Consider the following 26,335-nt stretch of genomic DNA (forward strand, 5'->3'; position numbering starts at 1 on the left):
GCCTTTTCCCCCCCTCTGTATAGAGAATTCCAGGTGGGATTTGGAGCACTTCAGTAGGATGGAGCCTCTCAGCAGGTGCTCCTTGGCAAGATATATACACATCTGGCACATAAAGGTTATTTTATGTCCTTAAAATGTCCAATCACAGACCAGACAATATACCTACAAGAGTTTTCTTGCGGAGTTTAAGACTGTGCCATTTAAAATCTTGCTATTATATCCAGGAGTAGAAGAACTTCATGTAACTCCAAGTGGAAAAAAAACCAACAAAAACGAAGATATAAGATTTGTGCATTTTCTAGGCTACTCACTTCCCAAGAAAATCAAAGTGGCATTCAAAATTCATACATAATAAAATAGAAATGATGCCATCAATCTGTTTGGGTATTTATATAAATATGTGGCAGATAAATGATTTTACAAAGAAACAGTAACAGTCAGGCAAATTCACACTTAACACAGCATATTTCTTAACCAGTCAGAACCCTGACTTTTTTTTTTTAATTATTTAATGTCTCCCATTAGTTTCCTATCAGAGATATAAGTCAGTGTCTTCCTTATTCATATACTATTTCCTCCAGGTATGACAGAATAGCCTAAGAATAAAAGTACATATTAAATCCATTTATTCCAATCAGCTCCCATTTAAATCAGCATGAGTCACATACCCATTGATTTGATGTTCCTTAATTGGTCCTTATAACACCGCTTTATTCTGATTATTCTGTCATATGGGATTACAATGCTGACATGCTTCTAAATGCTGTATACTGAATTTATATCTCTATTAGTTTAAATCATTATCCTCCATCAGACATCTTCACCCATCATAATCTTTGCAATCTGTACACTAGACTGTAACATGCCCCATGTTTTTGTAATATATATATCTAGGCCTTTTACAGTGTCAACTCAATAGCTCAAGAGTAATGAATTACTTTGCTGTAAGAGCAGATTTAACTTCATAGCACCACCAGACATGAAGCAAAACCATAAATGAACATGGCCAATGCCATATTGACCTAGATCAGCATAAATAAAAAACTATTTTTAAGTGCTTTTTTACTTTTGACGCCTTGAAAGCGTTGAGTCAAACCCTTGCCTCCTCTCCACTAATACAATCAGCTTTCTCCCTTCCTTACTGCATTACAGCCCCTTCCTCTAAAAGAAAACAGGAGAAAATAGAACCAAAGGTGGGGGAGGGGGGAGGAGGAAAAGAAAGGAGAGATGATGAAGAAATAATTTCAGTATTGGCAACAACACAGAACACTGTTCTGCTTCCCACAGAGCAAGCTCTGCTTTGCTTCCTCTCCTCATCTCCTCTATCTCTTTATTGCAGTTCCCATTCCCTGGTGAACAACTGCAGAAGTATCTCTGCTGCTCACACAAACTTCAATGCTCTCAGATACCCGTCCTCTACAGGAACATGTGAATGACATAACTTGCTTCAGTCACGTTTGTACTTCTACATAACCTTGCACCAAGTGTCATACAGGGAGACAGCAGGTTTTTCTTGGAACAAAAACTGACAATCAGCAAACTATGCTATGTTGTTACCATATTGTTTCCCTTAAGCTTTCCACACATTTATCTGTTTGTTTAAAGGTAGAAGGTTTTAATAGCTTATTTTTATTAATTTTTAGTATTTGTATAAACTTTGTTTACAATCCATGTGCCAAAAAACCCTGAACACATTAGAAGAATACCATGTCAGTGGCCACATCAAGCATCCAAAATTTAGGCAATGATGGGTTTATGGCTACCTGTACAACTTTCATGCACTTCTTCCACTGTGAATGTGCACAGCTCACAGTCCTCATTCTCTCACAAACAACAAAGAGCTGATGCCCTAGAAGCAGGCACACTATGCTAACCTAAACAAAGATGCAACAGTTCTCTTTCAGACTTTCCTATCACCTTCCTCCCTAAGTCACAGTTATTTAGCACACTATCTTCATACTACTAGTATGAAGAGAATACATTCTTACCTCATTCTACCAGTAACTAAAGCATAGAAACAACAGTGAGAAATCTCCATTCACTTGGCTACAAGCACCTATGATGTGATTTTCTGGAATACTTAGAATTATATAGTATTTCATACATGAACCAACATTTTAATCAACTCACACGTGTGCAAATCTTGGTCCCAAAAAGTGAAGAACAGTCAGAGAGCACTTCTTTAAAGTCTGTATTTGTGAGCAACTAACAGAAAATACATGTTAGAATCAAGGGTGGAATCCAGGTCTTCAAAATCATCCTTAACCAGTTCATCCTGTGCACCAGACTTCTTATGAACATTGCTTTTTACTCCCTGTAAAGCCAAGCAGTAGCAGGGGATGAGGCACCCACTTTATCAGTGGTTTCACCGGCACTTGCCAGCAGAAGAGAAAACTTGCAGCAAGCATTAGGGAGAATGTAGTTTGTAAACAAATTTTGGTGCTTGTTTTGGGGAACTGGTACAAAACTCAGAGCTGACAGTTGTGGTGTGACTTCCCTAATATACTCAAAACTCAGTCCATGGTGGTTTATTCCTCCTGACACGACTACCAGATCACCCTTATTTCCTCTTATTTCCACCCAGCCACAGTTCAACTATTTTGACAATTAAACCACCTTTTGAACATAAAACACCAAATAACCCTCGTGATATTTAAACCCAGCATTTCTTATCCTAACCACAGCAGACCTAGGGAATAGCATACTGATTCCTTTAGGCAACTACTTTCCCTCCCAAAGAATGACTATAAAAAGCATCCATATGCAACTCCTGAGGAACTCCATGCCTCTACCAAAAAACTTAGAGAAGTCCAGAATTCACAAAATTTTAAAGCTGTAGCTGTAGCTACTGTTGTAGCCTGTCTTCAGAAAGGTTTGCTCATGTGAAATTCAGCATCTCCTACAGTGTTGTCTGCCTGGCAAACTGCTTCCTAACTTGGGTTTGTGCAGCTGATTATTCCTGAGCACAGAAGCCAGCATTTGTTGAATTGCACCTTGTTTTTCTGCATAGTCTGTGCTATTTGTTAAAGTCATTTTAAATTCTTGTCCTGTCTTCCAAAGTGCTTGGGGGCAGCAGGCTTTGGTATCATTTGCAAATGTAATTCTTTCTATTCATCACTGAACAGTACTGAAAGCACATGTTCTTCCACTGTAAGCAGCTCATAGTCATCATCCATTCTCTGAGTTTGTTAAGAACCTTGTCTTAGACATACCATATGTTCAGAGCATTGCTGCCAATAGAGGAGGATTACAAACACTCTTCCCTTTTGATACTTTTTACTCCCAAATTCCCCTTGCCCTTCTTGTAAAGGAGAGCGCATGGGTGGAATTATAGTTTCACACAATTTTATTTCTTCCCCTCTTTACACAGGCCAAAACACTGTCGTCACCCTGACCTTATACATTCTTAATTGCTTATGCATTTTAAATATTTGTAGAGGGACCTGACTTCACTACAATTTACCCTTTGCCAAAATTGCAACTGTTCTTTGCAGCAATCATTTATGGGATTTATATACAAAGGCACATAAGCCCATTATCCTTTAGATTTTTTTGTTCTGGAGACCATCCCAATTTTACTGTAAAGTGAGATTTTTGAATCATTATCACTGCAAAGCTACATATGTGGTAGAATAAAAGTTTCAGTTACTTTTAAGGATGCAGTAGAGATAGGAAATTTGGGGGTAGTGGTAAGATCATGAGCAGTGTTGTTTCCTATTTAATATTAGTTTAGCTGGAAGAGGATTTAGAAGAAAGGGTATGTGCCATTAAGGAGTTAAAACTATCCCACACGTACAGGCTGAAAGAGTCCAGATGCCCATTTGAATCAACAAACTTGTGAAGACCTGCCTCAGATACAGGTAAAAACCTGACACTTACATTAAGAACTGCATGAAAGATAAATTTAGCTTGAAAACACATTAGGGCATAGATCAGGATGGGAAGCATTATTGTTTCCATCCTTCTCCCTGACTGAAAGTATTTATGGAATGTGGTCTGACCAGATTGCAACAATACAAGGCACAAAAGCACTTACTCTCTGGCCACTTCAGCTCAAATAAGCTTCGAAATACGAAATACGCTTTAAAATTCTTCACATCTCAGAGGATTCTGCTGCTTTCTGAAAATGTGCCTAACTTGAACTTCACATGTGGTCCTCATTTAAATGCAAATTAACCAATTAGCAATTTAAAGTATTCTAACAGTTAATTTGTATTTGAGATACTTGGTCTTGAAATGTGTTAAGGCCTGACCAATAACTCACTTATTTTCACAGTTCCAAAAACGAGTGCTCTATCTTAAATTCACCTGGTAATTGAGTATTTTTATGGTTACCAAATGTACAAATTTTTGGCATATTCAAAGCTTGCTTGGGCAACTAATAACATGCCCTTTAGACAGAGGAAATATAAAGCCCAAGTTTGTTCTAAATTTCATGAAATCTTGTTACACTGTGATTATCAGTCCTCTGGATCCCAAGAAAGTCATCATCTCTTCATTGTAGGCTTTTTGCATTGAGGGTATAGGTATAAATATTGTTGTTAAATTCCAACTGCAAAGCACTCAAGTGTTTTGAAACTCGGGTTCCATTCACAATACTGTGGTGAACTAATTGATATTGGATATAATTAGTTTGAAGATATAATTAGTTTGAAGGTATGATTGATTTGATCTGATAAAAACTGTTTGAACGTGAAAGGTCATACTTTCATTCAGCTACAATCTCATTTTTAAGATGAAACTTGTATTCAGGTATGATTCCACAAACCCATAACTAAAGAAAAACCTAAATTTAGGAATTTTGATAATTAGAGAATATATTAATACAAAAGTAATTACGAAAATTTGAGGGACAAAAAATTTCAAAAGAGTCTTAAAACTTATGAAAAAATTCCTGCACATGCATTAAGGTACAATAAATATGTGACACATGAAACTGCTCTGAAATGTGTATATCATCAGGAATTTAAAGTTCCAAGAAAAGTGAGCCATACTTGGCAATTAGCATCAACACTGAAATGATAGTGGGCATCACAATACTGGTTATCTGTGCTGCTAATGTGCAAATGTAGAGAAGATAGATCAAGCCCTCAAACCGGTTCCTGACTTACTCTGTCAAGCCCATGTGTCAAAAATGTATAGTGTAATGATATACAGCCATATCAAATTTTCTATAAGCATTTAGTTTAATTAACTGAAGGAACACATTTGTCTTTACCTGCTCTCTGATCTTATAGAGAGATAAAGTGTCATTTCCCTGCAGTCATATTTGAAATCTGTAGTATAAGGAGCCCTAAGCTAAACACGTGCTGAAGGGAACAGGTGCAGGCCATATAACTTATTGGAGGAGATTCTGTCTAAGCATTCCTCAACACTTGCTGTACTTCTGTGCTAATGCTGATCTGGTCACATGGAAAACCAGCAGCACACTGATGCCTTCCCTTCGTGTTTGTCCCCAGTCAGAAAACCATTTTAATCAGTCACCAGAACAGTCTGTGCTAACGGAAACACACTTATGGGAAAGTGCTCTAGACTTATTTTTGTCATAATTCTGAATATCTAAACCAGATGACATTCCTGATTTTCTGGCTAAAATAGATGAAACTAGAAAATTCCTTGCTGAGGAAAATTTATTCTTTTGGTTTGATCTATATGAATGTCATGCGAAGAAAAAGTTTAAAATAAATAATTTGCAGTTCCTTGTTATTTTTTTTCTCAACTAAATTTTAGGGGAAATTCTTAGAAAATGAGATGCCAGTTCTCACTGGAATATAAACATAAGGTGCACACTTCTCAGTGAACCACCACTGGCTTTGATTTTCAGTTCTGCACACCAGGTAAAGCAGCCTCATGCGGCACTCCGAAGCAGCATGGAAGTACCATGATGCTAACTTTAGCCCTCCTGAGGGATTAACATGAATGCTTAATGACATTAATCCACATTTAGCTCATTTATGTTTAACGATATGCTTTCCATGCATACATATACAAATATTAATTTTGGATTGAAAGATAATCGTTCAACATGATAACAATTAAACAGCTGTAACCTGTCTTGTGTTAAGTAATGGAGCTGCAGGCAAGCTTTATAAACAGATGGTCTTACCCACCCATGCTTAATGTTAAAGACTTTTAAAAAAGAGGTGTTGACAATTCGGAACAAGTAGGCATAGTTTTAATGCAAATTGGCAAATTTGCAATTTAGATTGTGCTAAAACTAATTTAGTCTATAGAAAAAATTAGGCTGCATTGTAAAAGTGAGTTGTTACACAGCACACTGATATAGCAGGCTCCCCACCAACATAATTATTTACTAATTTCATTCAGCTAACAGAGTTTAATGGAAAAGCAGCTGGAAAAGTATTCATATTTATGGGCTTCCTATGACAGTTACCTAATATACTCATGGTACATGACAGTTATATCACAAAAAGTAATAGACTTTCTGAAATAATATCTGTTCCAATCTCACAAAACAACTACTCAGACAGGAGAGGGTCACTGAACTCATTGCAAGCCAGGACAGGAAGGAAACAAAAACATACTTTAGCACAACTCTGTTAAGAAAACTTAATTCCTGAGCAAATTTTCATGCAGGCTATCACCTGGGCACCAGCTGTGCATCTGCTGTCTTGTATCCCACTGAGATGCAGGTTGAGCTTCAAAAAATAATATATGGATGCTCACCTCAGACCCATGAATGTCACTTGCAGACCAAATAAACAATTGACAGGTGATTTTCCATAGCTCTGCAGTGAACTGTTGAATTAAGCCATTCTCGTGGGGATACAGGAAATCATAAAATATTACATTAAAACATGCCAGCCTGTTGTGACAGGACAAGGGGTAATGGTTATAAAGTAAAAGACAGTAGATTCAAACCAGACTTAAGGAAGAAGTGGTGAAACACTGGAACGAGTTGCACAGAGAGGTCATGAATGACCTGAAAACATTCAAGGCCAGGATGGATGAGGCCTTGAGAGCACATGAGGCTCTAGCAAATCTAGTTGAAGATGATGCTGCTTTCTTCAGGGGGTCCTTTCCAACCCAACCTATTCCATTATCCTATGATTTTATGACTACAGTTCTCCAGAGGGCAGAGATTATAAGCAATTTAGGTGCCTCACACTGTTTAGTACTTGAAACATACATTGCCTGTATTTAGTTCAAGCCTCTAAGACGCTAAACAATAGCACCAAATTTTGAGTTTTGCTAATTCCTATTAGATTCATTCATCAGAATGCTGAGCATGCACTTATCTCTGAACATCTTTGATATAATATGTGGAAGTATGCATTCAGAGCAAAGGCAGTGGCTCACAAGTGTGGCTGACATCAGGTGTGGTATGGAAGTTGCAGTACCGTGGATTGGCACTCAATCTTGTGCCAAAGACCCATAATGGAACAGTGGGTATCAGCAACAGACATCAGGTTTACTTCATGAGTCCAAACAATCTTGTCCACTTTACTACCCACATTGCTTCAAACAAATAGACCTCTCCTCCTCCCTGATTTATTTAGTCTACTCTTTTCTCTAGCACAAATTAAAATATATAAAATACATATGTATATTATTTCTCCAGTCCAGTCTTGTCATCTTCAGCCTAAGGGAAACTCTGATGTTTAACCCAGATAAGCAGATGTCTAAATTTTTTTCGGAACAAAAAAATAAACCTTTGCAATCGCCTACGATTTCTCTTCCCAACATCCTGAAGTATTGAAAACAAAACAAAACAAAAAAATCAATGAAATGGGTACCTGGCAGTTTAGAGTAATTAGAATTTCCTCTGACTAAATACCACTTAAATATTTTAAAGTATATGTAAAAATCAGTATAACTCAAGAAGCAATCTAAGATTTAAATGATTAACTAGAGAGAAATACAACTAAGGACTACCTTGCTTTAATAAGGAGACAGGTTTGGGTTTCTCTTTCATTCTATGTTTCAACACATGTCAACTTACAATACAAACAGTGGGCTAACTGAAAATGAAACTGGACGGATAGCTATCATTTAAGAATACATAAAAATTGTTAGCTGAGGTACAAAACCTTTTTTTTAAACCATTTTGAATGGCATTCATGCTTTACAAACATACCATAAATTCTTTGATCAAATGAATTATGGATTCAGATGATTCAGTATATATTCCAGTTAGTGCCTCCATGAGTAATGCATACACATCTGCCCCATTTTGTACGTTCAGCCAGAGATCTGGAGGGCTGTTCTTTTCCCAAAGTGAGTAAAGTGAATTGCCCTGAAGATCTACAGTTTCTTTGGAATATTCCTTTCTCAAAGAAGCTATTAATTTTGGCTGTTGCACCTCACAGGGCTTTCCAGCTAATAGCTGCAACAAAGAAACACATTTGCATTTCTAAAATACTTCACAGTACTGCAGCTAAATGGTTAATGACTTTTAGAAATAAGAAGGGTACAGTTGTTTATTTTTAGACATATAAAAGGAGAGTGAGTAGGAGTCTTTCATACACATAACACAAATTATGCAAATATTCTTCTGCTAAGTAGAGAGTTGTAAGTAGCATAAAATGCCTGGGTTACAAATGGAGGGTGACAATAAAAAATTGGTTTGCATAGAGAAACATTCTGAGGTCCCTTGTGTTTTGAAATCTATTGCTTAGAAAGAGCTACTACCTACTGTAGGGTAGATGAGAGAAAAGCAAATTGACTCTTCATCTGCCAAGCTAAGGAGGCAGCAATTTTCCCCCCACTAAGTTGAAATACTGTTGGAAATGAGCAATAAAATGACCTGGCTTCTCTGTAACATGGGGCTCCTGAAGAAAACAGCTCTAAAAAAATAAATGTAACAGCAGGCTAAAGCCTGTAACCTCATTACTTGCCTTGGAGGCTGTAAGGGCAATATAAACAAATCAAACTATCTTTACAGCAGCAGCCACAAAGTAAACACCCATTTAAAGAATAAATAGGTGGGAAGACAGACCTGCTTGCCCAGTGTTGAGGAAAAACTTGTTTATGTTTAATATGTTGGAAAAATTGCTCAAGAGCAGTTCATCCGTGTATAACTACAACCCTTGAAATGCTGCCAAGGTCAGCGAGACCAACAGCAGAGCGATCTGCTGAGTAATTGCTCGTTGGCAAGTTAAAGCAGTCAAGAGAAAGGCTTTATCCTACTTCTAAATATTTATTTTCTTTTATTGTTCAGAAAGCAGTCCTCTCCCCATCTCTCTACTCTCTTTGTCAGCATGTTTTCTGGAAGCTCCTCAAAAATGTTAACCCTATTGATTCTCCCTGCGATTCTGCAGATGCATCTTGATTACCTCTCCCTCCTATGTTTAAGCAATTTCATTAGTAAATGACAAAACCCCCAAACAGACCAACCAGATTTTAAAAATCAATTTTGATTTGTGTAAAAAATAATTCTCAAGTCAATCTTATTACTTTCACACCTGACACCCTTGTTAAAATGAAAACCTCATCTTCTGGGCACAATGAGGTGGGCATTAATTATTACATCTGTAACACGCCCTCATTTTCCCTGCCCTCAAAGCTCTTGTCACTGCTTCGTGCAACCACCAAGTACAGCACCACCCCTCAGCCATGACTGCAAAGTACCTGGGACCACAGCTTGGGTTTTGCTATTTTCTAGATACTCATGTCCCTGTTATGACTTAGCTGTGTTAACACATTTAGAATTAGAGCCCTTCCAAAACTTCCATCAAAGTTAACATTTCTCCAGGCTCTTTTTAGCTCATTGCAAAAGCAAATCATACTACATTTACATCCATCAGCTCCATGCAGTTAGACTTAATGTCCTATCCTGTTGCTTCAGCTACATCATCTCTTTTATCTTTCCTCCATCTATCCAAACACAGAACTATGTAGGGTTTTCTACTTATTGGGCTTTTGATTATTCAGATTATCCATGATTTCCTCATCACTCAGTGTTATGCTTGCCTTTGTCTGACCTGTGGCTACCTCTTTTGTTGCCAATTCAATCCACCTCAAAGTGCTTATCCATGACAAGCTTCTCATACTTGGGAGATGTGCCCCATAAATACTTCTGTCATGTTACTAGTCCTGTCACAGCCTCTAATGAGCTTCCTGCAATGCTCTCCACTCACCCAAGTGCAAACTACTCATCTCATACATGCAGACCATTGCCAGTTCCTTTGCTTGTGCTTTCTACCTGTTGGCACGCAGAAGTTTTTCTCCGTGGTTCTGCTGAGATAAAAATTGTTTGGATAGGACTCTACTCCACTGTTACAGACCTGCAGCATCTTGCACAAAGGGGAACTAGTGTGGAAGGGAATTTCTTAGCACTACAGCTCCATGTTTTCTTAGTCCTCCTATTTACATGCATGATTTCTCAGGCTAGCTCACTGTCAAAACCTGTGCAGTGGAGAAGGATACCCTGCTCTATATGGGACATAAGGACTGTAAATAACTGGGTGAGAAAAGCTCCACTGATAATGGTATAGTAACTTCCAAAGGTTTCTAGGCACTAGAACTAACTTGGTTACAGAAACACAGAAGCTGTAATAAGGATGGCTTCTTCTCCATCAGCTGTATTAAACTGCTGTTATGTTATTAACATGTAAGAAATTTGATAGTACTCTAAAACAGAATATTATGTTGACAAAAGGATAATTTTGGGCAGTTAGATCACATTTATGACACGGTGGAAGTGACATTTTTATGTAGGCGAGTCACTTTTTAGTGCTTCTTCTCCTTAAAAGAGAAAAAAGAAAGAAAAACAATAGGAAGCTTCATTTCCAAAAGACATAAACCTATCACATAAAAATAGAAAAGCACAAATCAAATAGTATATTTACTGTTCAAAATAAAAATAATCTCTCCCTCAGTGAAAGGCAGTTAAAGATTGCAGAGGAAACTCTTCCACCTTCTTTTCACGGGAAACTAGGTACGAAGAACTGACGAGCCATTATATAACCATTTCCTTTCTTAAAATACCAACTCTTTTCCACGGACTGACACACGCAAATACTGCGTTTGAAGAAACATCCTTCAAACCAATACACTTCTCATTTGAGCCGCGGCCAGCAGCAGCGCCGGCTGTTAGAACTTTGCAGCGAGGGCAGGGTAAAGCATAGGCGGCCTACCAATGGTACAGTGCTCTCCGTTCCATCCCTGGCTACATTCACACTTGCCGTCCTTACAGGTGCCGTGCTCGGCGCAGCGGGGGTGGCAGGCCCGCTGGTTGCAGGCTGCGCCCGTCCAGCCGTCCTCGCAGCGACACGTGCCGCCCATGCACACGCCGTGCGCGCCGCAGTCCGCCGAACACATCTCTGCAGGGAAAGGGGGGGCGGCAAGCACAGGGGAGAGACAGCGGGAACGCGTTAATTAGAAGCGCTAAATTTTAATTCCACATGTGAGGAATGAGAAAGGCAAAATCTTTGAAAGTTAAATCAAAGGAATTTACTGCGAAAGACATTTTCACCTAAGATTCAACAGAATAGAGAGCACAGAGTTTTATCTCTTTGCTAATGCTCTTTCAGTTAGCCGGCAGACTTCAGTGATGTTTAAGTGTTCACAGCTCTACTGCTAGCTTGCAGTAATTTTCAAGCATATTTCTCTGTGGTCACATATTTCTTAAGAGTAACCTTTTGTATCTTAGATTATATGGCACTTGGACCTACCAGAAGTTACACTGTACTCAGAGTGAGGAAATGTAACATATACCTAGATCACTGAAGTTGTGTGTGAAAATCTAATATGACGAAGTTCAAATTAGCAAGGTTTCCCCGCCATACTCCCTGCTTTCTTTCAAAGTTAAAATGTGCCATTTCTGACACATTTTTCATTATAAAGGATCAGCCTTAGTGAGACAAATTAGCACTATGCTGACACACTGACACATCTGTAAAGCATAAAAGATCATTTTACTCTTTTACTTTCAGTGAATTTGTATCCTGTATGACAGCTATGAACAGTCTGGTTTCAATAATACTTTGTAAAAAAAATAAATCAACATACAGCAATTTAACTTGTCATTTACATATAGTAACAGGATCTTGTATCTGATAGAATAATTGAAAGATATGTTAACAGCCAAAGGTAGTCAGAGGCCAAACAACACATATTAAGTCTCAGCTAATACACGATGATAATTTACACTGTCAGATTTTGCATTTACCACTTTGGTTCATTTAGTCAGACTCTGGCAAACTTTACTTCAGCTAAGCAGAAAACAAGAAAACAAAGATACAATCCAGGCTGAGGGACTTGTTTAGTTCCTTGGCATACAGCTGGCTGTAGCCATGTATGATTCATGCAAATTATATATTTAGTTTTTTTTTTTTTCTTGTAAAAGACAGCAAGTTGTTCAGTAATAAAAGATCGGAATTATTTTTAACAGCAAAAGAAACTTGCATTCAGCACAAGAAAGGCTTACAGTTTCCTGATCAACAGTGTTTTACTCCCTGCTGTCTCAAAGTGCTGTGGAACATTAAACACAGTATCAAGGAGCTGTGACATTTTCCATAAGAAACAGCCCAAAGACTTTATGGAGAAAGACAGATGTAATTTCCCCCTCCTTTCAACCCCCACCAACTATATAGCATTTTATATCTACTTTGAATTAAATTTTTGATTAAAAGATGCAAGATGGTTTGATTAACTTCAGAGTCACAAAACATCACTGCAGCTCTGAGAAAGAAAGGTTTATTTCTCTTCAATCTAATCAATTTTTCATTAGGGTGAAGGTGTTTATCAGCTTTTACCACACTAGCTTTGAGCAAGGTGCGTCAATCTTTGTAATGAATTTATTAATTAGAGTTAATTTAATTGAAGTGGAATTGAAGGGCTAATTAACGGACAAACTGCTGATGAAGATAGAGGAAAGCTCTGCTGATTTCAAACCTATGAAAGTCTCTGATGGAAATAACTCATTCTTTTTTTCATCTTACAGCTTAACGTGTTTGTGGGTAAGATTTACTCTTTTAGTGTACTCCTCTGAAGGTCATTTTGCATAGCTTCAGCAAATAATCTCTGCATGTTTTTGCATTCTTTTGTGAGTCAGACACACTTGAGATGTTTGAGATCAGAAACATTTTATGTTATCTTAATGGCAAATCATTGCATGAAACAAAAGTAAAAGATGAAGCATAACTGGTCATCAAAAGAAGCATAGAGGATGTGTCAGTAAATAGAGGATCCATGTTTTGCCTGAGAACTAGACAGGGTCTAACACAAATAGCCATTTTTAGTGCTAGAAACAGAAAAGGATTTTTTCTTCTAAACAAATTTCACAGAAGACAACATTTTCTTCTCTTTGTCACTTTTTCTTGCATGTTTGGAATTCTATCACTCTTGCATGCATAAACCATTATGAAGTACCACAGATCCTGGTCAGGAAGTACATTTGCTTTAAAAAGATGGTTCCTCATGAAAAAGTTATATTTATTCATAAGCTGGCATAAACCCAGCTAGCCCATGTGTTCAGTTTTCATTAACAAAACGTCTGAGTTCTTACATGAACTGGTTTAGACAAATACATGTCTCACAGTTAAGACATCATTACTTTTTTGATATGTGGCTACTACACAAGATTATAAAAACCCGTATTTGTCAAAAAGCTGCTGTCATACTTTATAAATATTTAGATTCTGCTCTCTGTGCTAGTACCTCTAGTTTTCTCCTTTTGTTTCTAAGCTCAGACTATGGTTTTAATAAACTCAGTTCCATATTTCAAGAAATTTCTCTGCTTCTTCACTCTTTCCACCCTGGCAGCCTGCATCCTGCCTTGAAAGCTGTTTAAGACTCATCCTTGCATTCCCTTAGCCTTACAGCTTGAATGCTATCTGTTTTTCAGGAAAATTATCTCAAATTAGCTGGAGAGATTCTTAAAATGTGAATGTTCCTGGTTTCACTAGTGCAGTTTTAAGTTTCTAAGTAGATAGATGTAGTAGGAAATATCCATACTATGCAAAGAACATTCTGAACATGCTTGTGAAATACCTGAAGTTACCAGATGAAGGCAACTAAAAGATACAAACACATTGATTTACAAATCTTTCAAACTCATCAATTATTTTGAACCTTTGAATCAGTTTACAGTTCATGCTGAAGTCAACTCAAAGAGATCAATCAGCTTAGCAGGTCAGGTCCTAAAACAATAATGTCATTAAAATGCTGCTATTCAAGACATCAACATTTTATAAAATGCCAGTGCTTTTAACTCTTACCATTGGAGCAATCTGGACCTGTCCAGTTGGGGTCACAGGTGCAGCTACCACTCTCTTGAAGGTAGGTGCCATGACCAGAGCACTGGTCAGAGCACATTGTCTTCAGGATTTCACAGTTGTTGCCACCCCAGCCTGGGTTGCAGTGGCACTCGCCGTGGATGCACACACCATGGCTGGAGCAGGCTGGGTCCAAGCAATCCGCTGCAGGGAGATGAGAAAGCTCGGCTTAAATCTGTCAATCCTAATAACAACCCGTAGGTGTAATGGTACTTTTGGGCTTAATTCACATTTCAAATATGAAATTTGAATGATGAAATATGCCTTATGAAGTAGGCAGCATTGCACCCATATTGAAAGTAAACATAAGTAGGCTGAAACTAAGAAGTTCACTTTTCTTTCATTGCAATGAGTGAGGAAAAGACAGAGTGGAATAAGATGTCTCTGTGCCAGCCTCCCTTCTGCAGCTACAAGGTAAATCACTCTTTGTCGTCACTTCTTGCATAGCTGCAATTTTCCTTGCAAGAACACCTCCCTTTCACATCACTTTCTGATCCTCTAAATTTTGTGTGTGCACATAACTGACATCAAGGCAATTACAGGTTACCACTGAATCAATGGAGAATCTTTCAAGGTTTGCTCATTTTTCTGAATTACTGCAAGATTGGCTTTCGGTCTTGGGCAACTGATCTTGACTCTGTCTAATCATAATGCAGTAAGTGCTGGATTCTCTGCAGCACTATTCCCTGGTACAACTGACCCAAACCACTGCTATATAGTTTTGACAGTTATATAGGAACCCCAAATGGTTTCAGAAATGACTGAGTTGCATACTGTCTATCTGTCTTAATTCACTGGTACTTTAGATGATGAGATTTAATTTAGAAATTTGACTCAACAAAGTGTTACACTTGTAGGGTCAATGGTCTGAAAATGTAATTCCAGAGACTTAATTGCATTACTTTGTATGTAGAGATCAATAAAATCAATTTGATTGAGGAAGAAAATAGCAGTTTTTACTCCCTAAAAAAATAGAATGGAAAATGAACTGCATTTTGCAGCACACCAGAATGAATATTATTATGCACATCTCTGGAATACAAGAATAATACATCACTTTTCCCCCCGATGCATTTGAATAAGCACTTTCCACAATCTGGTCAGTGGAAGAGACTTCTAACAAATGCAATAAATTAATGACTGCTATCTACTTGGAAAATTTTCTAAGAATTCCTACATATGTGTTTCATGTGCTTTCTCCTTAGTCAACTTCAGCCAGACAAAACCCAAATATAATGGCAAGTAAAAACATTACATGCACATTACTTTGAGTTTTCCCACTTCTTACTTGAGAATAAATAGAGTACAATAATTCTGTAGAATTCAGTTATACCAGTGGTTCCAAAACTTGATTTGTATTATTGTAAAATGATTTTTGAAGAAACAGGGTTAGTGCATAAGACCTAAATCTAGAAAAAGTTATAGAACCGGATGTGCCAGCTGTTAACCTGACCAACAACAGCTGGTGTTGGCATAAATATTTACTCATTTACCTTCTTCACAGTTTTCTCCTTTGTACCCAGAGTTGCAGGCACAAGAGCCCATGATGCAAATGCCCCGTCCCCCACACTGGGGATCGATGCACTGACTTGTAGGCACATCACATTCGGTGCCCTTCCAGCCACTGTAGCACAGGCAGCGTCCTTTGGAGTACTGCCCATTGCCACTGCACAGCACCGGGCAGGCTGCTGTGAAACAGAACACGGCACAACAATCAAAATAAAGATCTTCACCAAAGTTTATAAAGAAGAAAGTGTGAAATGTTGCTTTTCTGATGTATTTGTCTTCATGCTCGCTTAAACTGACTTGAGAAAAGCATTGGGTTGCTTTACCTCTCGAACAATCGGGGCCCAGAAACCCAGGAAAACAATGGCAGGATCCAGAAACACATTCACCGTTACCATGGCAATTTCGGGGACATTCCACCACAGACTCTAAATGGAAAAAGAGAAGGATAATTCACAGGTGCCCACTGCATGAAGTACCTATCATCTGAGCCACTACTAAATGACAGCTTCTTCTTGCTCTGAGAAGTGTTTACATTTGTTTTGTTTGAAGAGCACGAGTAGCTGTGATTCTCTACTGCTGATGCTCCCAGTATGTTAGGACACTATATTCCAACAAAAAGGCTAAAATTATAAGTGTAAAACTATATGACCTCCATACTTAAAATCTAGTCCTGTACCATTTAATAAATACTTCAAAACAGCATCCTCCTTTCAAGCACTGTTTCACAGGAAGTACTTATGCCTTAGACTAAGAAATTAAAACCCTTATGCCTTAGATCAAGAAATTAAAATATATATTCTGTGTTTTATTCTGAGTAGCAAAAGAAACACAAAAATGGAAAACCTACCAAAAAAAAAAAAAAAAGTCAGATCATTTAACTATGAAAACCTATCTATGAATTCCTAAAAAACCTGACCCCAAGCTAGCGTTTGGTGAGAGCTTTAAAGATTATGCTTACCTATAATTATGGTATTAAAAGACACCTGCTCTGCATTTTTCCCATCATTATAAAAGGCCAGGTGCCAGATGCCAGAATCCAAATACTGGATAAAACCTGCCTCGTGGAGACTGACAGACCTCGCCTGCCGTCCTGCTCGCTCCGACTCCAGCAGGTTGCGTTGCTCCCTTGCAATCAGCCGGCTGCCATCCAGGAGCTCCACGAAGTCGTACTGCAACGAAGCACAGACGGGAGCTTGACAAGTCACGGCACGGCACCACCATGGCACCACCCTGACAATATGCTTTTATGTAGACCAAGAGTTTCCTTTTGGAACTGGGCACCAGGAGCTGAAACCAACCCGGTCTTATTTTTTTGCTCCTTGCTAAGCATTCAAACAAAATTACCAACTGGTTCTCATGCTTATTAGAATGACTTTTTCAGTAGGAAGTGGCCAAGGAACCCATTACACACATTGGGGGGAAGAAAATAGCAGTTGAAATGAGTCTGCAGTCATGACAGGCACCTTAATTACAGGTGAGAGCTAACTTTCAAACTGTGTTACATACATATGGGCTAATAACAGTAATAATATCCAATACCAATAATCTACTTTTCTTCATTTAATTTCAGATGAAGGATTAACTGCTCAATCCCCCTTTTGTACAGTCAGGAATTATGGAGGAAGGAGAGCAAGTGTTTTATTTTTCATCAGAGGAGCTCAAAACAGGAGACGGAAAGTAGAAAACATTGGTACTATCAAAAATGACAAACTGACCAAGCCCCATAGTAAGTCAGGTCAATGGACAGCACATACTGTATTTTAACAACTAGCATGGGACTTGGAAAAATGCAGCAGCATCTTAGCTGATAAAACAAGCAAACTCACAACACAGGTTTTTATGCATGTTATGCATGTTTATGCACCTTAACTAGGACTAACAGCACCTGGAGGGCTAAAACTGCTCCAGGCCCTACACTGATTTTACATTATCTGGAGTCTGTTCTCATGGCTTGAAAGTTGTCTTCTGCATGTTGAACATGAAAAGATCAATACGTATAGAGCAAAATTAAACAGGTTGGAAAACTGAAGAGCATTCTTGCTTGTGGTAGAGGGTCTCTGCTTTTACTGCTAAGACTGTTCGAAGTTTCACTTCTACTGTGACACATGTTTATCATATGAAGTAAAATGTAGCATATAAACCTTCAGTCTTTCCACATGTTCAAGATCTCACTCCAATGAAATTACATCCAGAGCCTATTAAAGTAAAGGCCAGCATGTGGAACTACTGATTCACCTGAGATGGGATAAGAGCAGTTCCCAGGACCAGACGATCAGTAATTTACACCCTGACTTGTGACCTTCAGAAACTGCTCCTGGGACAAATGAAAATATGATAGCCTTTGTCCTGGAACAAGGTTTTAAGTACTTATGCTCTCTTCTTGAAATTGCAGGCCAAAATTCAGTGGTATTGTAAGACTGCTCCTCCCCAGTAATCAGAATCATCTTCCCACCAGCCAGGATGTGAAGGAAATGCATAGCTAATACGACTCTATCAACACCCAAGACACTTTTCCAGCTATGTCTGAAAGAGCAGAGTAGAACATAATGTAATTAGGATGTGCAGAAGCCAGTGCCTCAGCAACTTTGTATGTGCTGCACCACATGGAAACAAATGTGATGGTTTTGGGAGAGCAATTATTCAAAACCATTCAACACTCTCATTTGTCAGAGAATTAAATATTTATCTTATTTTGTGAGAGGGAGAAAAACAATTTTGGCTTTTTTTCACTCCTGCCTCTCTGGTGGTTTAATATTTTTAAAAAGGGAAGGCTGAGGGAGCTCTGAGTTTTAACAGGTCATTCACAGACATTAGTTGTGACTTTGTTATTTGTATATGGCAAGAGACCACTTTTGCAGAAGGACAACTTCAGATTAAAACTGTATTTTTGATACAGGAACGAGTGGTTACACCACTTGATTGGCCTCTAATGGCTGACAAGCACAGTACAATTCACGATTTTGTATTTGTAATGTAATAAGGACATATACTGTTATCAGAACACCATTTTAGATGACACTTAAAAAGCCATAGAGAAGGGAATTTACTGTTCATTCTGTCCCCCAGCAAAAAACAATAATTGATCTTAACTAACCTTTTTAAAGGCTGCTTTTTTGTATTTGGGACATGGCAAAAAAACAGACTGGAAAAACAATTATCTTCATAACCACAACCCTATCAATTTTATTTTCCTCCTATGAGGATAAATTAATTTCCTTTATATTGAGTTTAAATGTGATCATTTGCCCTACCATTCCATACAGTTTTGCTTTAAACCAAAGTATCTTTTTTATTCTTAAAAGTCTCTTTAAATAAACATATTGATTCTCTGGCAGCAATGGAAATGACATTTTTAGAAAGTGTCACAAAGACTTTCAGGCTTGCATTGATTGGGTTTTGAATGGACAGCCACCGTCAATTATTTCTAGTTGATTTATTTATGATTCCCCAGAAAGAGAACTATGCATCTCAAATCAGTCTGTGACACACAAATAGTAGCTGTGCTTGAGACTAATTCTGGCACCTAAAGAGAATACAGCAAAGCAAAAATTCTGTCCTGAATATGAACAAAGTGTTTCCTACATGCTATATTGCTATTATTTTGGATTATGGGACAAAACAAGAGTTAAATTTTCTGCATTCTGTTATAATTTAATTGCTAGAATTCTAAGCTATTGATAGGAATAGTTTATATACAATTCATCCTATTACAAACAGGAGTGTAAATTAAGACTTCTTGATATGTCTCCCAAGCTTATTTCTAGCATACTGTTATTGTATCCCCTGAAATGGTAGGATAATTGCCACCAGAGGTTGTACAGTTAGGGACAGATATTGACTGTACATTGTCCTCTTACTTGCTGTCAGGTTTTAACAGGGTGCAAAAAAGAGGTGGATAAACAGGGAAAGGGTAGAGGGGAGAAGTGGAGAACAAGGTGGAAAATATAAAAGGCAAGTTTTGCATTACAGTCAAAGGTGACAGTGGAGAGAAGACAGACATTGGTAGAAATACCAAAGGTGTTAGGAAGGAGCTACAGAAAATTGACCTGTGTGGTTACACATGTAGGGTATCACAGGCATATGAGCAATGATATTGGAGGAGGACAGGTGACAAGGCAACTTTGCAAATGCTGGCAGAGTGCAGGAAGTAATGAGGTCTCTATTATTTAACATAAGATTGAAAATTCAAATACTGACGATCCAGAAACAAGCAGCAGTTGCTTATTTGCATAAATTTTGTTATTAGCACTTGTCATTCTGTGACTAGAAGATAAGGGCAGATAGCATTCAAGACATGAAGTGATATATGTGAGTAAGATACTACTTTTCATAGTCCTCATGAAAAAAACCCTGTCTTTATACATCCAGAGATGGGCTCTGAGCCAACTTTTGTTATTGTAGGATGAGATCTTTAAGCTATGGTAGACAGATTATGGAAATAAGAGCTCAATAATTTACAAAATAAAAGCAGACATCATTAAGGCATTGAATGAAACCATCACAGTCAAATACCTCTTATGTTCCGCGCTGTTCTGGTCTCCACACCTTGAAAAAGCTGCATTAAAACTGGAGAATGCTCAGAAAAGGATGACCAAAGGATTGAAAAAGCTTTCATAAAAAGAATGACAAAACAAGCTTGAAAAATTACAACTCACTGATAAGTCTAAACATACATAAATCAAGGGTGACATGGAAAAGAAATTAATGAGAAATTCTGCCCTGCCTCTTCCAAAACACTTCCAACAGTGTGTCAAACAAAAAAGCTACTGTCTCAAAACACACTGAGGAGTGCAGTGTGAGATGTGTAGTTGCAGCAAATGTTACAGATGCTAGAAGCTTCCATAGACTCAAAGGCGACTAAGCAAATTCACAGGAAAAAAGAATCTATCAAAGATTTGTAGGCAAATCGAAGACAGCATCTTTGACTCAGCAAAGTCATTCGGTCTTAAAACTCTGGAGGCCAAAAGCATATTTTGGGAAGAATAACTACAATACTATCATGCTGCTTTATTAATCTCTCTGTGCCTCATGGGCCCCATCATAGACAGAAGGCTGGATGGGCCTTTGACCAAACTCAGCATGGATATTCATGTGTTTGTCTGCTGTGTTCCTGTGACACTTGGAGCCACATGAGTGAGCTGCCTTGTCTAATGGACAGGATGGAAGTGAAGGAAGGAAGCAGAATGGAAGGATGCAGTGAAGCCATACATCTAGCTGTTAGTCTGTCCCTCTTACCTATGCCCAGCTTGCAATTAGGAACTTTTGTCAGTACAAACTGTAAAAGTTAGGGGAAATAAGAAAGCAATAAATGAACTTATGCTTGTAATGCTCTCAGTGTTCTATTTCATTAGATGTCTTTTTGCCAAAATACCTTATTTTGTTTACATAAGCTACTTCAGTTAAATATGTATTTTACCAGGACAAGTTGTGTCTTCATCAGAGTATTGTATAGGACTTTGTTGGAAAAAGGCCTAAACTGTCAAGATGTATTTTACTCCTATTCCCCCCCTCCACATGAAAGAGCATGGTTGTAAATAAAACCCCAACCGCTTACTGAAACTGCATTTGTAGGAGATTACATATATGCTTTATTTCAGGCCCTTAAACTGGACATCATTGGGTTCAAGGCCATTTAAACATTGTGATAAACCTATACCCTTGGGAAGCTTTAGCAGCCTTGTAAGTTCACTAGGGCACTGATAAGTAAGCATGCCTAATTTTTAAATGTATCAAGTGTCAGTCAATGGTTTGTTAAAGGTACTCTAATTATATACCAGGCAAAATTAGGACAAGAGAGCTTTACCTATATCCTGGGAACAGTATATCCAAAATGTCAAGCAAGACTCATAATTTATTCTGTTGTATCGTGCTTAAACATTAGTAAGAACTTGGAGTCTATATAACACAGAGGACAGGAAACAGATTTAGTAGTCTCTATATTTTTGGATAAAGGGCACTCCTATTTCAATGTTTTGACAGGATAAGGAATCAAGGAAAGATAATTTTCTTAATAGACGTACTTGCCTGCATAACTTCTCATATAAATGCATAGTCTAGATCAGTTGTCTTAGTCTTCAGTTTTATTCATTCTTACCACACATTTATCCCCCAACTCCTGTTATTGTTGCCATTGAGATGGCATTTGTATTCCAAACCCCTATTTCAAACGGCTGATAACTTTCTGAATCAATTTTCTTTACGCTAGAATTTCATGTGGTTGTTGTCAGCCTGAGGGTGGGTGATCATACGTGAAGGTCTGAAAAAAATCCATTTAAGCATTATTATGAAGATCCAATTTTTAAGTAAACATGAGTGCATTTTCTGCATTCAGTAAAGTGTTTGTACTTAGTGTGGAAAGTAAACTACATAACAAAGTTAATGTAACATTCCATGACTTCAGCTGCTTTGTTGACCCTTCCTCTGTAGTTTGTGTCTGTTAAAAACACAAAGTCCTTACACCCTCTAAGTTTTAGGCCTGCCTTGCTTTTGCTCCTAATTCTATCTCACAGCAGAAAATGAGTGCATTGAAATTGGCAGATCTAAACTACAACACTAATTGGTGTTTCTGCCTAGTTTCAAACTGAAATCAAGACATCTTTAAAATTATTAATGTATTAGTAATATATTTCTATAGTGTACATATTTTAAAATTTATGCCTGAGAAAAAGAAACCGACAAAAAATTTAAATAGTGCAGCAACATGGAAATCAAAATTTAAAATAATGGTAATGAATTAAAATATATTAATTTTGCAGCTATGGATTTGCTAATCAGTCAAGCCTTGATAAAATTATACTGTTTGGTTGCTATCCTTAGATTTGCGCCCACAGCAAATCCATACATTCAAAATAAAATTGTAGGTAAAATAATGAAACACCAAGATGTTTCTCCAAATGGGGTAGAAGAAAATGAGCCTATTCAGGTGGAAAAAGGGATCTGAGCCAGCACTTGGGACAAATACTGTGCTGAAAGAAACCTAATCTTAGAGGGTCTTAAATCTTTAAAATAGTATGAATACCATTAATGCTAAAATACCATCTGAAGCACTGATTCTCTGTTTCTACTGCTCATCCAGAAGACTGTTCTTATAAACTTTATTCTTTCATACTTTAACTGTTCTATCACTATGGATAAAAGTGTTTTTTTGTTATTAGGAAGCATGACCATATGCAATATAAGGTGTCAATATAAATCTTCTGAGGGGTGGAATAGAAAAAATCCTCTGGGACACTTAAGAACAAAGTTTCAAGACACTAGATGCCTAGTGAAGACTGCCCCTTTTACAACCTCAGTTCACTATATCTTTGTAAATACATACGATATACTTTTTATTTTTTTATTTAGTGAGACACCAAACTGTAAATACTGTAGTATTTGCTTGTCTTCTTGTTTGGAAATTTGGAAATTTGTTTGCCGAACTCTAAACCACACCTTATGTGTGGCCATAGCATTCTCTATTAGTTTGCTTAAGTTTTTAAAGATATATGCATATACCAAAGAATAAAAAAGTACCTATAAATTTTGCATGAAACAACTCCCTATATGAAGCATCACTGATTAGGCAATAGAACAGCTCATAAATAAGAATGCCCTGTACCCCCATTCTAGATCCCAACACAGAGTATCACCAATTTTCTCATCATCACATGAGATCAATAAACTATAAATAGTAAAAATAAAAATCAGCAAAATAGAAAAGAATGTAATCCTGAGAGAGAAAAAAGATACAAAAGATACAAGATGATGTTCTTCAATAATGTGCTGCTTTTAGCGCAAGCAGTTCTCACCTGAGTGTGTGAAGGTGGTAAGCCTTTTCGACCATATACTCCAATCAGTGCATCTTTCTGAACGGATATATTGAATTTTAGAAACTGTGGCTGATCAATAAAGAGCTGTGATCTCCAAAAAATCCCAGGAGGTACTTCTTGTATTGCTCTTCGGCCTATGTCAAGTTCTCCAGAATCTATAGTGTTGTTTTCTTGTGCAAATCCTCCTAATTTTCCTGATGGTTTAGAATAATAAGGATATCAAAAATTAGCATTCCATTCTGTCTTTCAACCATCCTTCATACATATATCTTCAAATATTTAGAATTACCTGAGAAAAATGTTACCTAACAATCTTTTCAAACAGAAGACACCAGGAATTCAATGATTTGGAAATAGAAAGGCAAAGATACCACAAATATCTACATACTAAAAATGCTGTAGGATCCCTAAGGAGGAGTACTATGGAAATGGTTTGGAATCTACATGAAACTATTCTTTTTATTCATTAGCATTTTAACACGGGTTTCTCAGATAAAGTCTCACATTAAAAAGAAAAAAAAAGAAAAAGTGAAATGCAACATACAGTTTTTAAGAATAATAGATACATAAGCATAAGTAGTCAAGACAACAAATATAATCTTTTATACATTAAATATCAGAACATTTATTCAATATTAACAAATGGTACAGGTCTGGTTACCTATTTTTGGTTTTGTGTAAGCAAGCAATTGCCGATTTTAAGCAACTGGCACATGAAGGTAAGGCTTCAGTGAAGCAATACAAAGAAAAATGGAACAGTCATTATAGTCTTGGAGTTTGCTGTGTTTTTACCAATTCATATTTTTTTCATCAGCTAGTCTATTATAAAGATTGACCTAAATCCATCTGAATGTGATTAGCATGTTCATGTGATGCTCACTTGTTTGCATACAAGTATTCTGAAGAACTGACAATTCAGCCTTGTCTTTTATGCTCAAATTCTACATTATTCATCATTTGATGGAACAAACTGACACAACCTTTTTGCAAACATTTAGACTGTAAAAAAAACTAGATTAAAATCTGAAATGCCAGGCGAGGTCACAGATTGATCCTCGCCACTTTTTGTGCATCCAAGATGAACTGAGACTGCTGTTGAATTAAACAGATATAGAAGCACTGCTGAGAGGCCTTGAGTGGGAACTTGTATCATCATCAGTGCTGCGTCACAATGGCATTGCAGTCACTGAAAATGTCTCACAGGATTATCACACTGATCAGAGTGCTGTTGAGAAGAGACAGTGAAATACCTGATCTTGAAGAAACCAGTTTTTAAACACTTTTCAGGATGAGTCTAATGCTTTTCTAAATTTGGATTTAAGCTTCCATAATATTCGTGTGTTATTCTAGAAGATGGATCTGTATTCACTATTTCAGCATTTGTTTTTTACTTCTTTCTTCAAATCTAAGCATATTGTGTTGAATAAATTCTCACATTGATGACTGGTAATCACTAAACAAAACAATAAACACTTGTTTGCTGTATTGATCTGCAACTTCCCCTATTTCTACATTTCAAATGAAAAATAACTGCTTTGTACTACTGAAAAGATGAGCTAGACAGCTCAAGCAAGTGTCATTTATCAAAAACATTAACCAGCTTCCCAAGAATGCCTGTTTCTGGGGTTCAACACTTAGCAGATAATACAATTGTGGACTCCTATGTTCTTCACCAAAAAAGACAATGCTTTTACTTTGTAGCCACATGCCCCTTTAACAGGACAACACCTCTCACAAAACTGTCAGCAGCTGTTTGTCACCCTAAGGTTAGGGCGTTTATTATTCTTTGTTCCCTGCTGTATCTCAGTGACCGTAAGAAAAATCTTCCTAACGTCATCATTTCCTTTCCAGTTTCTAAACAGTAACAGTTCTTACACACAGCTTTGAATCAAAACATGAAATATCATGTTCATTCACATTTACTAATAGGGTGGTTGAAACTTCTCAAATCCAAATCAGAGGATCAGGACATTACAAGGGGATTAGAGAAGGTTGGTACTGAAAGTTGTTCAGCTGTCAAAGTATCCGAATCAAGGCGTCATTGATTCTTCCTTACAGTTTTCAGTAACCAGTGTGATAGCACAGAGGCCCCACTCCTCACATTTCACATCTAGTCATCACGCTTTCCCTTCTGCCTAACTGGTCCCTCTTTTGTGGTTTAAAATGGGTACTCTCTGGTCTGTCTGTTGTTTAGCATTGATACATGCTGATAAATGACCACGTACCATATTCTGCAGAGGACAGCATTTTAATAGGGTGGAATTAACCCTTTCTCTTGAACAGTATTTAGGGACATTAAGAAGGGAAAAGGTATTTGATATCCTTGTTATTTCCTTTTATTTTTGAGGCAGCATATAACAGGTTTTAGTTTGTTGAAATAATTTTAAAATTATCAAGGGAAAAAATCCCAGTAAGTGTTTATAAAATATTCACAAAAACATCAATATATTTTATAAAAGAAAGTATATTGGCTATTGAATACAGAAGACAATGGGATGATGAGCTGTCACTGCAGCATCAATACTCATTAACCATACAGTAGCTTTTTTGCTCTTCAGTCAAAACAAGTAAGAAGGACACAGGAAGTGATAATGACTATGTAAGAACAAGAAAAGGAAGGAAAGTAAAGGAACTGAGAAGAAAAGATCCTGCTGGAAAAGTTTCACAGGCTTACAAAGATTACAAAAAGAGTGAACTGAGCTATAACTTTTCTATGACTTGGAGCTGTGATAACTTGAAAAATTTTCAAGATGTCAATTGCTGGCAGAGGCTTCCTAC

The 26,335-nt window shown here is 37.4% G+C and overlaps 1 protein-coding gene across 6 annotated transcripts in view; it reads right to left on the reverse strand.

The window, feature by feature from the left end:
- The window catches only part of TENM3 (teneurin transmembrane protein 3), a 309,761-nt gene that overhangs the window by 65,997 nt on the left and 217,429 nt on the right, over positions 1-26,335 (reverse strand). For all 6 annotated transcript variants that reach the window (XM_062492838.1, XM_062492835.1, XM_062492834.1 and 3 more), the window contains 6 exons: positions 23,537-23,751; positions 16,708-16,918; positions 16,073-16,174; positions 15,734-15,928; positions 14,184-14,384; positions 11,100-11,285 (listed from right to left, as the gene is read on the reverse strand). In XM_062492838.1, the coding sequence (XP_062348822.1) occupies positions 11,100-11,285; positions 14,184-14,384; positions 15,734-15,928; positions 16,073-16,174; positions 16,708-16,918; positions 23,537-23,751 (1,110 nt within the window). The remainder of the gene's footprint in view (positions 1-11,099; positions 11,286-14,183; positions 14,385-15,733; positions 15,929-16,072; positions 16,175-16,707; positions 16,919-23,536; positions 23,752-26,335) is intronic.

This window comes from Cinclus cinclus, chromosome 5 (assembly GCF_963662255.1).
Source record: "Cinclus cinclus chromosome 5, bCinCin1.1, whole genome shotgun sequence".
NCBI classification, from domain to species: domain Eukaryota; kingdom Metazoa; phylum Chordata; class Aves; order Passeriformes; family Cinclidae; genus Cinclus; species Cinclus cinclus.